General features: G+C 37.6%; 1 protein-coding gene across 24 annotated transcripts in view; it reads right to left on the reverse strand.

Moving 5' to 3' along the window:
* ARPP21 (cAMP regulated phosphoprotein 21) overlaps positions 1-17,012 on the reverse strand; it is a 197,198-nt gene that overhangs the window by 92,435 nt on the left and 87,751 nt on the right. For 12 of the 24 annotated variants that reach the window (XM_059488340.1, XM_059488500.1, XM_059488472.1 and 9 more), the window contains 9 exons: positions 12,145-12,313; positions 10,316-10,515; positions 9,875-9,916; positions 9,437-9,469; positions 8,457-8,546; positions 4,273-4,417; positions 2,988-3,066; positions 1,625-1,684; positions 569-709 (listed from right to left, as the gene is read on the reverse strand). In XM_059488340.1, the coding sequence (XP_059344323.1) occupies positions 569-709; positions 1,625-1,684; positions 2,988-3,066; positions 4,273-4,417; positions 8,457-8,546; positions 9,437-9,469; positions 9,875-9,916; positions 10,316-10,477 (752 nt within the window). In that variant the 5' untranslated portion in view covers positions 10,478-10,515; positions 12,145-12,313. Of the gene's footprint in view, positions 1-568; positions 710-1,624; positions 1,685-2,987; positions 3,067-4,272; positions 4,418-8,456; positions 8,547-9,436; positions 9,470-9,874; positions 9,917-10,315; positions 10,516-12,144; positions 12,314-12,404; positions 12,474-14,376; positions 14,505-17,012 lie in introns of those variants that run through there. The other 12 variants (XM_059488495.1, XM_059488487.1, XM_059488481.1 and 9 more) reach the window with 6 other exon arrangements.

The raw sequence follows: 17,012 nt of genomic DNA on the forward strand, positions 1-17,012 counted from the left end.
AGAAACACTGTAGTCAAACAGTGAGATTTGAAGGGAAAATAAAGTGGAATCAAGATGGGAGGAGAAGAAAAGGGAAGGAATCACCATTTCCCTCTGCCAGGCAGTGGAGGGAAACCAAATCCTAAATAGTCAGGCTGGGCAGAAAATGACTCTTGAAGCAGGCAGAGCCAGAACAAGGAAAGAGGCAATCTTCCAAATACATTTGGGCTATTTGTGATGTATCTGTGTGGTATCAGGTGACTTCCAAAGCAAAGAGCTCACTTCTGTAGCAAAGTGATGGCACTAAGAAATCAGGAAAAGTGACATTCCAAGATACCTTGCTTTCTTGCAAGAAACCAGTTAGGTTGATTTCTCCTCATGTAACTTTTATCACCTTAGATAACCTCACCATGAGAACCCTGTCCTCCCTTCCCAATCTAGAAAACAATAAACAGCACTCACTGCTGCCACAAAAACAAACAAAAATTTATATATATATATATATAAATTACACCACATAGTCATGGTACAAACCAGCTCCTGAATTGAGAAAGGGAACAAAGAAAAACACAACAGCATTGTTACTTACATTCTTGTATTGCTGGTCTTGTTGATAATCACAGATTTTCCAGTCTGATCCACATTGTGATCCATTCCAAAGTAAGCTGCCACTCTGTGCACTAGCATCCTCTGATAGGACGACATCTGAGGGAACTTTTTATAGTGATTACTATAAACAAAAGAAATTAATAGCATTGATAATTAAATTTCCCTCTAAGCCATAATTAAATGAAAACAGCAATACATTTGACAATTCAGTGGACAAAAATCTCACTGAAGACTTCTCTGTGATGCATTTACATATAAATGTTTGCTACAGAAAGTCTGAAAGAAAAAAAAAAGGAATTAATTCTAGAATTTCTAATAAGTACATTTCCATGTGCAAACAAACAACCCTGGGACAAACAAAGCTCACGCTTCACGGTGCCTAGTCAGAGTTCTGAGTGCTGGGAGGAACTCATCCCCCAATCCCCCACACACACTCACGCTCCCTGCGCAACCAATCCTACAGATTTGCTGAGACACTGGCAACAGCTTTCTGCCTTTCTCCCAAAGGTCAGATGCAGGGCAATTCTGGAAAGATCTAGTTTGGTAAACACCCCTTTTTCCCTCTATTACTGACAAAATGGTTATTTCCTGTCAGCATAATTCTTTCCTCTGCTGCTATTCTGACTCTCTAATTTTAAAGATGCAGGACTATTTTATTATAAAGACCACACAGTAGCAAGAATCCCTCCACCTAAGCTCAGTTTTATTTTCCAATGCATTAGAATAACACAGCACAAAGGAAAAGCCATGAGATAACATATTTGATTATCCTCCACACTCAACGCTTTAATTACATTTTTGGATCTAAATGAGCAGAGCCAGTGCAATTACAACACAATGAAAAGCAAAAGGTTTTCATTTATATCTACTTTATTTCAAGCAGTTCCACCACGTGGCAGGAGACAGAAGCCTGCTCCTGCAGCGTGCCAGTCACAGCCCTCAGGAGCACTGCGGTCCATACGAGCGCGTCCCTCGCACAACGCACGCTGCGGCACGCGCACGGGACTCAACAAACCAAGCGTGGAACTCAACTTACTTGTTGTCACTAATAAAATCAATAATTTCCTGTTCCATTTTCAAGAGGATCATTCTGTCCCTGTCAAAAAGAAATGCAAGGATTTGCACCATCAACTACGAGCAGACATTTCGGAGGAAAATATTCATATAACGGTGTTAGCAAGGCTATTTTGCAAGTGTTGTCAGTCATCTTGATTATAAATCAAACCTGCTTTTTTTTTACCCTGGATCATCTGCAAACGACTAAAGCCTGCTTTTCTGCACATTGACTGACATACAGATTTCACTCTTCTGTGAGCTCAGCTATGGGGTTTGAGAGTGCTTTCAGCCACAGGCTGCAATCAATGCATTGCACAGAAAGACTCTCACTGCTATGGATAGCTTTGGTCTTTTTTCAACCTTTTTTGATAGAAAATGAGATTTCCACCTAAGCCAGATCTTTTACAAGAAGAGCTGCTAACAACAGAAATTTTAAACATTTTTCCTGAGACATACTGGAATTCCAGAAGGCATTGATTTGCTGCAAAAAAGCTCGACACATCCAATCTAGTTAGAGAGCACAATGAAGAACATCACGTTTGAGCTCCGGTTCCCAGGAGGCAATGCCACAGTATTTCTCAGGCAAAATGCTCTGGTTTTCACTGGAAGGTCTCAGATGTTCCTTTTCCCTCCCCTCCCTTGTCAAAAACGTTCAAAACGTCCCCAGCATATTTCCACACATTTCTGTGCTGGAGAGAGTTCCATCATTCCTTAGTTCTTTTGAACTTTCTCATTTTGCACAGATAAAGCTATTGAAGGGCCTTCCATCATCTGTGCAAGAAGTTAGGCAAGCTGTTAGGTACCCAGTTATTCCCAGTTCTCCTGGGAATAATTGCAGAATTACATGGCACCTATTTAACACATCCAGCTGAAATGAACATTGAAAATCACAATGTATAACAATGTTACAAATCTTTCCTTGGATGTTCAGAGGCGAATTTAACAATGAGATGGGCTTGTAGCTCCAAATGAAAACTATGGGAATACTGAGAGCAGAATTTGGCACCGAGCACAGGATTTTAATTGTGTGCAGCATTGCTAGAAGAAAGCTACTTTACATTCATATACAAATCTCCAACCACAATAGTTATAATGTATTATTGCAATCACCACTTAGAGCTGTATAAAAGAAGGTAAGGAGAAAGACCAGATGTTACTGAAAATGAAATTAAGCAATAGGTGATGACTTTTTATACCATTGTTCTCAGTTAACAGCCTACCTCCTTTACATTTTCCCTCAAAACCATCTCCAGAACAAATAAAACACAGTGTATAGCTATGAGAAGTCAAAGACTGCCAGCTACAATTTCAGGAATGTCAGCTCTAATGCATGAAATACCTACCTGGGGTTATTCTTTAATGTGTTAATGAGAAACTCATGCAAATCTATGCCTGTTGAGTCTGTATACTCTTGACTGCAATCTGAAAAATAAAAACAAACAACCTCCACTCATTTATTTCATTTCAACAGTTCCAATTAACTATGCTATAAATCAAAATCCATTTTCCAGAAACAATCTGAAAGAATATGCTCTGAAACAAAAGTAATTTGGAGTTTATCAAAGAAAGATATACATTCTCAAGCACCAGGTGGATATTCACTGTTCCTCTGTACAACTCCAAGGAGAACACGGCATCAATTACATCAATGACCAGAAATTGCTGGTCATTTAATAACACAGAAAACTTTCAATGCCATTTAAGATCTTGCCAAGTTCTTCCTTTAAACAACTAAAAAAACATTTTAAAATGAGGAAAGAAAAGTTTTATTCATCAATGTCTCTTTGCGTCACTTAATAAATGCTGTACACTCAGCAAATGAGGAATCATGCCAGTGGGAACTCTATTTGCATTAAAAGCCTGAAATCCAATGACACCTGGGAGTAGGCAGGTAATAGGGATGCGTGACAGTAGCTAGAATTAATTTTTCAGCATTATCTCCTGACTCAAATGTACACACACATCCTCAAGTTGGCGTGAACTGTGAGAACTCCATTGAAGCCAAATGACAATTCACACTGGCTGTAGATCCACACCCAGGTAGGCAATGATTATTTTTGAGAGATTACAGTGCAACTTTATACCATGGAGTAATAAAAGGATTTTAAAAAGCAATGCCAAATTTAGCTAAAATGTCTTTCCTGAAGAAGTCTAGGTAGGTGATAATAGAAGATGGCAATGCAGGTTAAATGTCATGGATGAATTTCCTTACACCATTTAAGATAAATTCTCCAGGAGAGACAAACAATAACGAAGAGGATTACCCTCTACTGCCTACACTGCACAAGTTACATGCCAATATATTATCATTAATCTAGATAAAAGAGTATTAATGTCTTATGCACTATATACACTTATCATGCAATCACAGATATAAATATATACTTAAGTGTTCATACCAACACAGTTAAGCATTCAAAAGATTGATTTTACATTAGAAAATAAATAAAATCCAACCTGATATTTGTTTGAAAAACATTCTTACACATATACACTTTAGGTTCTGAATTTTCTCAGTGTGTGAAAACACTTTTACTGTGTACATACACACAAATAATGTACAATTGCAAAAATGTACAATCCTTTCTACAGTGGTAATTAGAATAATTCAAATATTTTTAAGTTCACCTTTTGATAACATTCTGATCTTGCTTTTTTCACTGTTTTTATCTTTATTTTTATCCTTCTCTTTTTCTTTCTCGGAGTCATCTTTACTAGATTTATCTTCTTCTTGCAAGCTAGGAAAACTTGAAAGCTGCAGTTGGATTGATTCCTGTTGGGGAAAAAAGATAGATAAATTATGGGCAAGATCCAGTATGCTTCCCATGGCTTCCAACCTGCAGATATCAGCATTAAACTATGTGTAGCTAGAAAAGTTGAAGCCAGATACATTTCTTTCCTATTTGAAACATGGCACTTTTTAGCCAGGTGAATGATGATATCTTAGAGGCCAAATTCTAGTGGTAAGTAGGCACTACTTCTCTAATATTTTGAATATTAGAAAATTTAGGCTACTTCTATTAAGGGGGACTATATTATTCTAAACTTCAGTAGCTCTCCCTTATGACTTTTCATTTCATATGGCTTTTCTTAATTATATCATTTAATACTACATATGTTCTGTGATGATCAATGGCTAGATATCTGAAAAAGAAAACTTTTTTCCTTTCACTAGAAAGTCTGCAGGTTGATATGAATTGTTTTGTACACATAAGTGCAGTATCAGGTAGATGGAGTTTTTTGGCTCTAATAGTAAAAGAGTGCCACCAAATTCCATACTCCATTGTATACAAGAGGGCTTGCTAACTTATCAGGTAATTCATATTTAAATACATATGCAGATGTGTCTTCTGCAGAAGGGGGGAAATGTGCCCTGTGATTTTTCAAGGACATTTTAGTAAGTGAACTTCTCTAAAGCATCACAAGTCCAGTATTTCAGAGACTATGAGTTCCTTTGAAACATGCTTCAGCTTTAAAAAGTTATTTTTTAAGCAGTTTGAGAAATCAAGCTGGTTTGCTTTTTCTAATTTCTTTAAAGAACTTGCTTTCCCTGCTCACAACATTACTTTATACTGGTTTTGTTTCAACAAAATCCAAATTGTTTTTTAAGTTACCATGGCATAATTTATGTATTTCAAGAAGTCCTATTCTGGTTGGACAAAATTGAAGGAAGCATACTTCTGTATTTTATTATTTTTAAGAAAAAAAGCCACCCCAGAAAACTATATGCTTTAAGTAGTGTAAAAAAGCAAATTTGAAGAAAGCTGTCATAAAACTCCCTGGTAAAAGAGTTTTCTTTAATAGAAGAAAATCATGTGTGCTTGATAATTTTTTTGACATCATGTTAATGAAAACCTAATTCACCAATACTTGAGATTTTCAGATTTTCTTGAATGCTAGTGAATTCCCTTCCTTCACTATTTTTCTAAGAATACTAGCATACCAAAAGATCAATAGAAAACTTTAAAGTAAGGGGTGTGCTTTTAAGGAACCATTATGAATTCAAAAGATGTTTCCAGTAATTATTACAAATTTTACATTTCTGAATTCTTTAAAGAACTATGAATCAGCCATCACAAGACAAGACAAGATCCTAACAAAACAAGGCATGAGCATAAACATGCCACAGTTAAGACAGAAATTGGTAACTTCTCAGTTTAATCATTACTGACTATTTGTGAAATTTGAATGTGGCACAAAAGACTTGAGATGAAAAGCATTGTAAAAGAGCAACAAAGACCTGGACCCAAAATTTAACCTGACCTACCACCCTTCATCCCTACTTCTGTTTAGTCATGGCTGACAGTCTTACACAAAATCTGAGCCTACAGAGGCAGAGTGGGAATTCCTGGTCATTTGAGATAAGCATATGTTGAGAAATGTTTTCTCAATTGCTCAGTTGTGCTCAGAGAACTAATGCTGTGCCTGCTTTCTTTCACTTCAAATGGCAGTTTGATTTCTCATTCAAACAAACTTTGGATCAACTATTTCCAAATAACCCCAAAGGATAAACTTGATTGCCTGCCCTGCCCAGAGCAGAGTGACTGTGGTGCTATCTTTTCAACAGGAGAAAAATGTAACTGGCCATGTTGTTCCCAGGATATTAATCCTAAACTTCACAGTGGTTCTTCAAAATGCACTGATGAAAATGACAGACTTTACAGAAAAGCACATATATGAACATACAGTAAATACTATTTTACATGTAACATAATACTGATTTATCTGCACTAGAAAAAACACACAAAAGGGCTGTAGAGTCGTGAAAGCAAGCTACTATGTATTTTCTCAGATTTTTATTGATTTTTCTCAATAATAAAATACAATGTTAATAAATACATTGATACAAGTATAGTGAACAACAAAATAGATTTTCAAATTGCAATAATAATACACTTCTTGGTCTATAGTATAACATTAAAGGCAACATTTCTTTTAAGTAAGGACATAGTGAACCATTGGATAAGCACTCAAGATCAAGTAATACAGGTAAACAAGTTTTTTCCCTATACAGGAAAATGAAGGCAAGTATTCAAATATAAGTACAAACATCAAGTCTGCAGTACAATCCATACTCAGTAGTTCTGGCAAAGTACCGTACATTCTCTGATAATTAATTCCCTGTGGTTTATAAACCATTAAGATAAAATAAAAATTAATTTAAAAAAATCCAAACCAAAAATAAGCTACTTCTCCTGTAAAGTGAAAGCAAAACAATTTGGTTGGCACAAAACTTCCTGTATCCTTCAGCCAGCCCGGGGAGGAGCCTGCAGGTCCAGCTTTCCATGGCAAAGTTGAGCCACATTCATTAGTAAAAGGTCAGCAAAATGTAATTCCTATCAAATTAATGACATCAAGCCAATTGCTTCCTTAGAAAACACGATGGGGTCAAGGAAGACATTTCATCTCTCATAAATATTTTAAGATGGTCAAAGAAATCCTTGCTGAGGCTGGTGAGTCAGGTAAGACCAAAGGCTGTGTGAAACAGGAACCCCCCCTCTGCCTGGTGTAAGGATAGGGATTTAGCCTCAACACCTGCCAGTCTCTCTCTAGTTTAGTACAGGTCCTGTGCAGTACATTGTAAACTACCAGCAATGCTTAATACAATCTCTTTATACTGTTCTCCTTCTCGTTCTCCATTAAACAATAGAAAATACAAACAAAATTGGAACAAAAGCCACGCATTTTGAGTAATGCAAGTCAAGCAAAAAGCGTCTACCTACAACAGAACAACTGATAAAATAACCTGCCCATCTACTGCATAAGCATCATTGTAGAGCAGAAGAACATGCAAATGTCCTGCTGCTAAACAACTTGGTTTTTGGTCTTTCAATAAAATTAAAAAAATAGAAAAACCTCTCCTTACTCATGAGCTAAGAGGAGAGACAGATTTTTTTCATTTCAAGTCAATAGAGGAAACAGTGAGAAAGTACACTTAAATGTCATTTTTATTTTTGTGCTAAGCTCACAAGAAGCCACTTACTCAAGCTCTCTCGATGGCTGATTTCAGTTGCACATAAACATCTCATAAATTATAGGCAGTGTTCATCATATTTTGGGTTTTAGTTAGCTGGGTTTTTTTAAGCCTTGCTCTTACTAGGCAAGCAAAGAGGAGTAATTGAGGCTTAACTTTTGCTTTTTGGTGTACATTCTGGAGTTAGACTGCAAAGATTGTCATCAGTGTTATTGTCTGAGGTGAGGAGTGCAGAGGACAGAACTCTACCAGCTGCTGGGAATACAACACCACCCATACAGATAAACTCAAATACACGCTTTTTGATATAGTTTAATTTACACCAAGAGTTTAAAAAATGAATGCCACTCAGTAGGAGGCATCCTTGGCTCTACCAAGGTATTTTAGAGAATGAAGGATCTTTGAATTTTATGTGAAGGGGGACACTAATATGAACTGAAGTCTTAGAGGAACCACAAATCAGAGCATATTCAAAACTGTATTTGGTGCAGCCTCGAAAGAGATAGCCTTAGAGAAAAGAACATATTAATATTCTTTTTGATTGTTACTATTTATTTAAATTTTAAAATCTGAATTCTTTTGAATTCTTTTCCATTTGCTGAAATTTTCAGGGGGTCTGGAAAAAAAAGCAAACAACACCCTGTGATATAGTATAAAACTAGTATTTCAAATTAAAGTTCACGCTAAACCAATAAGAACCATAAAAAACACGTTCATTGTTGGATGTAATTTTTTCCCCCAAGAAAGACACTGTTAAACGCCCAATTAGGTAACACACAATCATGCAACTGGAGATGGAAGTCAACCATGCAGCTAACAGCAATGATTGCAAGGGTACCTGGTTGTCATGAAGATTTTCTGCTCCCGGGCGAGGGGTTGACTCTTCGCACACAGCAAGACTCCGCACAAGTTTTCCCTTAGCTCCTGACTGAATGAGAGAGAAAGAGAACAAAACAGAAAACACTACTACTGACCCCAAGTCACATCAGCTGTTCCCAAATATCCCAGATAACTATTACCTACCCAGTCTAAAAAAATGCATATGCCTGGATACGACGTGGATAAAAAAGAATTCTAAGCAGCAAGACATTTGCCACACAGGGAAGGTGGTGGGCTTCTTTTTGCTTTTATCATTTCAGCCACAGTTCACTCACTACCACCAAAAATTGTAACAGCAAAGAACACATAGTCCAATACCGAAAGCAATTTAACATAAACTCAAGGGCTCCTTTTGTCATTTGGTTTGGGGTTTTTTTGTTTGTTCTGGGAGTCCCTACCCTTCTTCAAGTACTATATATCCAAGAAATATGGACAGTAAAATATGTGTGTATTACAGATCTGCACTTGAAAAACTAAAAGAAGGTTTTTAGGGTTTTATTTTTTCTAGAAGCTCCTTTTCACACCTGCCCCCACCCATTCCCCCCTTAGGGAGCTAGTCAATCTCTGTTTCTTTAAGTCAAGATTATTCCATTAAAATAAAATTCCAACAGAAACATTAATTACTAAAGCAAAAGGGGCGGACGTTTTCCTTTTCCAGTGGTGCATAGAAGCACACATGCTGTCTAACACAAGGACACAGCAAGCCCAGCAGCATAAAATTATGATGGATAAAGGGAAGCTTGACACATTATATCTGGAGGCAGTTCTTTGCCTTTGTGTAAAAGGATACAGGTAGGGGGCAAGAAAAAACCTGCAACACTAACAAAAAGCTCAACCAGACAAGTGACGGAAGAAAGCAATTTTGATTGTAGAAAGACATTTAACTGAAATTCTTCATCCCACTGTGGCATGCAACTCCAAACAGAGATGGACCCTTACCTTGGATCTCTTTTTCTGATTTGCTCCTCGTTTCTGGGTATAGCAAAAAAAGAGAAGCAGTTATCACTTCAGTGGACAGTGGGCATGATGAAAACATTACCAATAAACAGACTAAATCACTTCTATCTGATGCTTTAAATCAGTTGCTGACTGCAAAAGCAACTTCCCCAAACCCAGTTTAGAAACCAGGGAAAACCAAGAATCATCTCTGTTCATTTTCATTCGTTTTACAAACAGGTAAAACACTAAACAAGAGAAAACACTACACAGTGTTCTGTAATTTTGCATATAATAAAAATGTAAGAAAAGGTATACTTAAGTTAATGCTCCCCCTCTCCAAATTCCTCTTAAATTGTGGTCTCCCCCTTTATTTTTTTATTCGATTGAGCAAAAAGGATTAAAAACCCCTCATCCGATAAAGTCGTCTTATCAAATTACCTTCTTAGGCTTTGCATTACAACTTTTTGTTGGCAGTAACACCTACAAACCAAACCACACATTAAGTAATTATTCATTAGTATTACCTGTAAATTCATGAGATCAAGGTAGTTTTCTAAATCCCCAAAGAGGGAAAACAGTCAAATGTCTCACCAAGCTTTAAAACAGATGTCTAGAAATTAACTTCTCAGAAAAAGTAATAGCATGGACAGCAGCCTAAAGAGCTTGAAAGGTATAACAAATAACAGCATTTATTTTATAGTGAAATAAAAGAACATAAAATAAATGAATAAATTAAAAATTTAAAAAGGAAAAAATAGAAATAGTCTCAAAATCATAAGAAAAATAGGGGAAGTGTGGGCAATGAAAGAATTCACAGAAATGGAAAAGCAATGGTAACACATTGATATTTAACACGCCCATTCACTATTCCTGTCTTACCTGCAGCTCTGTCTTGGAATCACTGAGCTTCTCCTCCTCTATTTCTGAACTTTCAGATTTATTGAGAACACAGTTGTCCGGGTTGGCTTCAGAGATGGCAGTCTCCTGCTCTTTTGCAGCTTCTTCTGCTGTCTCTTGGTTCAATTTACCTTGCTCAGACATTCTTCCAGACAGAAATTAAAATAACAAGATTTGGTGACCTGAAAGGTCAAGATACCACAACACAAACACACACACAAAAAAATTTGGGGTGAAATTTATTTTTTTCTTTTAATTCCTAATTTCAGTTCCTTTGATAAACAAACCAAAATGTGCAGCTCAGAAGTGGAAAACTATGTATGTCCCAGCTGAAGAGATGCACTGAATCAACAACACTGGTTAACAGAATTGTGTCAGGTTAAGCAAGCAGATATGAACAGTCTTTGCGGATAGCAAATTTAAGGTAATGTTCTGTGACTCCCCAGCCCAGCCCCAGGACTTCCAAGGTTCAGGCAGGGACAGTGAAGGATTCTCTACTACAAAGCTCAATGGTACCAGGCAAAAAGGATCCATTCTAGGTCTGTGGCATCTCGATGCTCCCCTCCTCTTATATTTTTTTTATATTTTATTTAGTCAAGCAAACAGAAATAAAAACCAAGCATGGGCAACAACCCTGTTTTTAGTATTCAGCCATGGGTTTTATGCATAGCAGAAGCCACAGTGCTCACTACCACTATAAATATATATTTATCTGTTTTTTAAGAGGTAATAATTCAAGCTAAGTATGAACTCTAAATTTGACAATAAAACTCTCAGGGTCAACATTTTCAGGGATCAAACCAACAGCTCAATTATTAAAACCTTAAGCCTCTTCCCAAAACCTATGTCACTCTTCAGTACTAGGAAAATTGTACAGAAAGCCCTTGGCAGGTACTTCTAATGAAGAAATCTCAACTGAACTGCATTTACTCTCAGCTTACAATAGGGTTGTTGTACAGAAGTTTAAAGGCTTTTCAGAGTTAAGCCTATTATTTTCTCTCTCTTTCTCTGCCCCCAGCTCCCTCCTGAACACTCCCCCACTGATCAATTGTCAAAGAAGACTCATGAATAATTTAACTTTTCTTTCCCCATCCACTTCTCTTAGGAAGCATCTTCAAGAAAAAAAACTGTATTTGAAATGTGAAGTTATTTCAGGAGGGTCTTTTGCAACATATTGCCACTTCTCAACAGTGAAACGGCAGCTATGAAGCAAAATCGCACTTTGCCATCTTTCTTTTTAAAGTTTGAAATTAAACATTCAACAGAACCAGTATAACTTACCTTTATTTTTTTTAAGCCATGCTTTAAGTGAAAAAATCTAAACCATACTGAGTTATAAGCACTTACTTCTCTCCCTTTTTGCTTTTGTTTTCACATTGTAAGCAAATACAATTTTCTGTATAATCTTCCAGTTTGAGAAGGACTGTGAACTTCACAAGAAATCAAGCTATAAGGTTCATAAACAAATGGAATGGAATATGAAACTAACCTGATGTTTGATTTGCCTTTCTGTGAGCTAATTTGTGATCTTCCTGTCTCCAACCGCTCTCCCCAAGAAGGCCAATGATTTTGGCTATTCCACAGTTACAACTGAAACTTGAACTACTTTGATGAAAATTCAAAACATGAATGGCGAGACCTTTAACTGGTCTGTTAAATAACCCTTAATTTGATAAGGATTCTCATCAAGAAATGCACATGCATGCACAAGCTCCTCATGGGCAGATGAACCTGCAGCTCATCTACACGCTTTACACAGTGCTCACAAAAACAATTACACTGGAATCAGCTGCACCAAAGAAGCCGTTTACCTGAAAAACTGCTATAATTCCAACTGCCTTTCTAGAGTCTTCTGTTGGTCTTTGCTGGTTAAGTCCACACAAATGATCAACGGCAACGTGAGTCCCATGTCCCCATTAGCAGTCCAGAGTGCCAATCTCCATGCTGGTCCTTCGCAGAGCTTGACGCACCATAGTCAACCTGGAAAAGACGAGAAATAAATAACACCGGCAGTGACCACGGCACAAAGGAGGGGTAAAATGGACAGGACCAGATTTCTAACGCTAATGACCAGTTTCCAGCAAGTCACTTTCACAGCTTGATCCAGCTCCACCTGTCTCAAAACTGCCTGCTTCTTCTCTAATGAAGGCTAGAGCCGGCTGTTCAAGTCATAACAGCTCCTACGCAAGAAGCTAAAATTAACAATTGCATTATGCACCGAAGATTACTCATTTCAATTCTAACCTTTTTTAGCGAATTCCAGCACTTTTCATTAAAAAAAAAAAAGCATATATACATATTTATATATAAGCTCATCTGTTTGCTTCAACAGAAATCAATGAGGGAATGAGGAGAAAAGATTTGCCTGCTTTTTAGCTATGACTTCTGCTTCAATTAAAACTTCAACAGTCAAGCACTATTGAAAGAATAGCTAGGTGGGTGCTTTTAGAAAGTGACCTGCTTTACCAGGGTAGTGAATTGAGATGTTCATTTAATAAGCTGAATAAAATATGAAATTATCCAGAATGGAAGGAGGAAGAGGAGGAGAAGGAAGAAATCCTATTCCCTGAATAACATCTGCCAAAAGAAATTCTTCTGAAGTATTTTGTGAGGAGGAAAAATGAGATTTCCAGGTTATGGTTTGAGAAATAAACCTAAAGAAAGAGTTGCCTCAGCAATGCAACTTTTACTGTTCATCAGGATTGTGTTTGCCAGCTGAATAGCTCATTTAACAGAAAAATGATCATTTTAGGATGAGTTGGACTCATTTGCAGGCCATGGCCATGTGCTGAACTGTCTTGATACAACAGGCAGCTCTTCTCAAGACTTGCATGTGAGTCATGGTTTAACAGCCAGTGCAGACACACAAAACCAGCAAACAGAAAGCACATATTCTGCTGGGGAGGGGGGAGGAAGCCAATCAAGAATAACGGGAGATGACTTTCAGTTTTTTTGATTTTATCAGACTCCCAGTTTCTGCAGCACATTTTACATTGTGCACGGCTGCAATTGCCACACAGCACGTGTCAGCACACTGCAACTTGCCATGTGAAAAGAGCTGATATTGCTGCACCAGAAGTGGAGTTTAGCCTCTCACAATATTCCAGTCCTGCTCTCTCTGGGAGCTCTGGCACACAGAGGAGACCAGCAGGCAGCTCTGTAAACTATCACCGCCATCCTGCAAATTTATAAACACAACTATTTCTTTTCCTCCAACCATTTCATAATTTGTAGAGAGTAACAGAAAATAAGCATTCCCACTAGGTTTTTGGCATTTCTTGCAGGATATTTTTAGAAATTCTAGCTCATTAGAAACGTAGGCTCACAATGGGAGTGGAAGAACACCATGGAAAACTATGCCCAAGTACTCAAGCACACACCAATGTATCCCATGGAGCCAATACTCAGCAAGCAAAGAGTGAATAAACCACTGACTCAAAATCCTTTCCTCACACCCATCTTCCAATGACTGTTTCCCCCACACTTCCAAAAGAGAGATGGGGGAGGGGTTAGGAGAGGGAATCAACCAAAATCAATCACAAACCAAAAATCCCAAGGAAGTACAATGCATGGAGGTTTCACCTGGAAAGCAGCCATCCAGGAAATAGACTGCTGTAATCAAAACCCTCCAAAACCAACAGAGACACAGATATCTGTACCAAAATCAGAACACACACAAAATTTTTTTCAGAACTGCCCAGTGTGACCATTTGTTGGGAATTAACTATTCATAAGACAGACAAACAGAGCAAAACAAAAACGAGACAACAAACCAATCAACCAAAGGGTATCATATGCAGCAAGGGAACAGATCTGCCAAGACTTGGTCTTGTGCACAGATGCTCAATATCATCTTATCATGTTTTACCCAAGGCAAATTTCATTATAAAATGTGTTCCCCATATTGCTACATTTAAGATTTCTGAAGACAACATCATTTTTCCCTGGCAATGTACAAGACCACCACAGAATCTTAAATTAAAACAAAAAACCTGTACATAAATTTCCCCAAGAAAACACAAGCAAGTGGAAAATAATCTTACAATGTACAGCTACCTTCCTCAGACCCAGAAGAACAATGTCTGTTAGGATGATTTTTTTTAAAGAAATCCTTCATAATTATCTTCTGGGAAATGAAAAGAAGGCAAGAAGAAGTGAGACATATAGCAATCAATTCCAGCTCTTCACCTTCCCTGAATATACATTCCTCCTCCTTTATTAAGCAATTTAGAGGTGATGACTAATCATTTACATACTACAATACGTAAAATACACTTCTGGTTGTTTGGGTGGGCTTTCAGAGGGACTCAGGTTTCCATAAAATATTTCAAGGAGAGTATAAATAGCGAAAAGGAATCAGTCAGAAAATAGCCGTTAAAAGGGAGACATTTTTGTTGGAAGTGTGTCTCTGTTTCTTGTATGTTTCCAGGATATCTCGTTATTCAGCGATGAATCTACTTTTTACTATTGTCAGTGCTGCAACGACAGCACTGCTATGGAAAAACACACTGGATTATTCTCTTTCTTGCGCATCAACAGAAATGTCAGGGATGATTTGACTGTCAAAACCTCCAGTACCGAAGTGACGCAAAAGGCTGAACAAATGCACTTCTGTTTTTGATCCTCAGGTAGAAACCACAAAGCTTGTTGCTAGGCAAAAAACACCTTCTTGATATGCAAGGGAGCAAAATCTCATCGGGTGTTGGGATCTTAGCAGTCTACAGGAGCTTGCGGCAAAATTTCAGCCCCTAAATCCTTAAAGCAACTTGAGTATTGCACACAGCAATATGACAGAAAATACAGGGACCCACCATGCCACTTGTAGGTCCACTTTAATGGAAATATGATCTGTTTGTATAGAATTTATAAGCACCAGCTGCTCAGCATACACTGTGGGATGGCAATGATGAGAGGTTTTTTCTTAAATTCTTTTCCTTTTAACAGGATTTTCATTTTGGAAGCTGAAGGTACTACTGAGCTTGAACAACTACAGTCAGAGCTTGAAGAGAAAGGATGGAAGAAGGCGTGGATGGTCACATACATTCATACAACACATACCACGCAAATTCCAAGAAAAGTCTGTGGGAAGGAATACAATTAATTTAATGCAAGAGTTTAAAAACTATACCCAGAAGAACTGTCAAAAAAAAAAAAAAATGGAACAGAAAAGCAAGCAAAGGTGTTAGAAAGCCCTAAGCAACGAGCACCTGAGAGCTCACCATCAACTGAAATTCAGGAGAGACATCTGACAAAACCCTCAGAGGCCTCTACAGGTGAGCAAGCTGCTTTTGTATTATGTATGAGGTGTTTTGATGGCCTCATAGTTATGCATGGTGAAGCAGGCATTTCAAGATCATTACACTCCCAGTATCACACATGTCCTCTCTCAGGGAGGAGATGAGCAGGCTTTAAGGCCAAAGAGCATACTCTTAACCACGAGCAGGCAGCAGCAGGCAGGACAGAACTCTGATAGAGTGAAATCCAAGGGCTTTTCTTCAAACAAACCTGCCAAGCATAGAGGTTAAAATCATTCCAAAGCCTGAATACTGCCTGCTACTGAAAACTTGCTGACACTGGCCAGATCTGTGAGCCAAGATCCTTCTCATTCCATCATGATTCTCCATTCTCATGAATGGTTTGCAGGTATGACTCCACAGGCTGGCAGCACAGTTGTCAGTTTCCACTGTGTGATGCAAACCTCACCCATACGTATCAAGAGAGGTTTGACTCATTATTGCCAAACCACTCATCAGATTCCTGGAAGCTAATGGAAATGGTCTCTAGCATTATCTTAAGATTATCAGTAGGCACAACCCTCAATTGTGCCAGATTCTCGTGTCTTAAACAATAAAATTCATGTTATTTGACACTTAAATATTCTTGTTTCTACCATGAAAAAAATCAAATAAAATCTCAGGTTTCATAATGAAAACAAAAGCTTCAACTCTTTGGTGTCTTCAAAGAAAACATTCATGACATAAAATGTATTGTTTAAAAAAAAAAAATAAAAAAACCCAACAAAAATCTCAACAACAAAACCCCAAACAACACCTCCAGCAAACATAAAAAAGGCAAGTAAAATAAATCCTGCAGTTTTAGATCAAACACACTACTACCCAGTTGTCCATCTCCCAGTCTTTAGGACTAGTCCTAGTCTTTGCACCACTAGAATGTATGCTCCTTTTCACTGTTTTCCCACATTTCCCAAAGAAAAACACAAATGCACTTGGAAGTCAGTGCATTAGCATAGCAGGATAATAACCTATACCAGCTCTCATATCAAAATGCTTTAGTATGAAAAAAAAAGTCACCAAGCTTAAAGCTGTTAAATGCATGGAATCCGACAAGTTCACCAATTGTTAAAAGACTGAAGACTAAATCTTAAACAAATAATTTTGCATTGTTTTTAATTGAAGTGTTTGATGTTGTATTTTATTTCCCACCTCCTCCTCCTCACACTGTCCCCTCTTCATCATCACTAAAAAACTAAATAGTGCAATTGCCTACATTTTCTGCTCCTACATGCCACGGACCTTTGCAAATGAAAGGTTATTTAGACTCATTTACTGATGGCACTTTACCAGAGACTGTCAGCAGATGCTATTTTTTTCCCATGAGTTAAAAAAACATGAGCATCTGCATACAAGCAACAGTGCAGAGGCCCCTGACCCAGCTTAAA

The sequence above is a fragment of the Ammospiza nelsoni genome, chromosome 1, assembly GCF_027579445.1.
Source record: "Ammospiza nelsoni isolate bAmmNel1 chromosome 1, bAmmNel1.pri, whole genome shotgun sequence".
Taxonomy (NCBI): Eukaryota; Metazoa; Chordata; class Aves; order Passeriformes; family Passerellidae; genus Ammospiza; species Ammospiza nelsoni.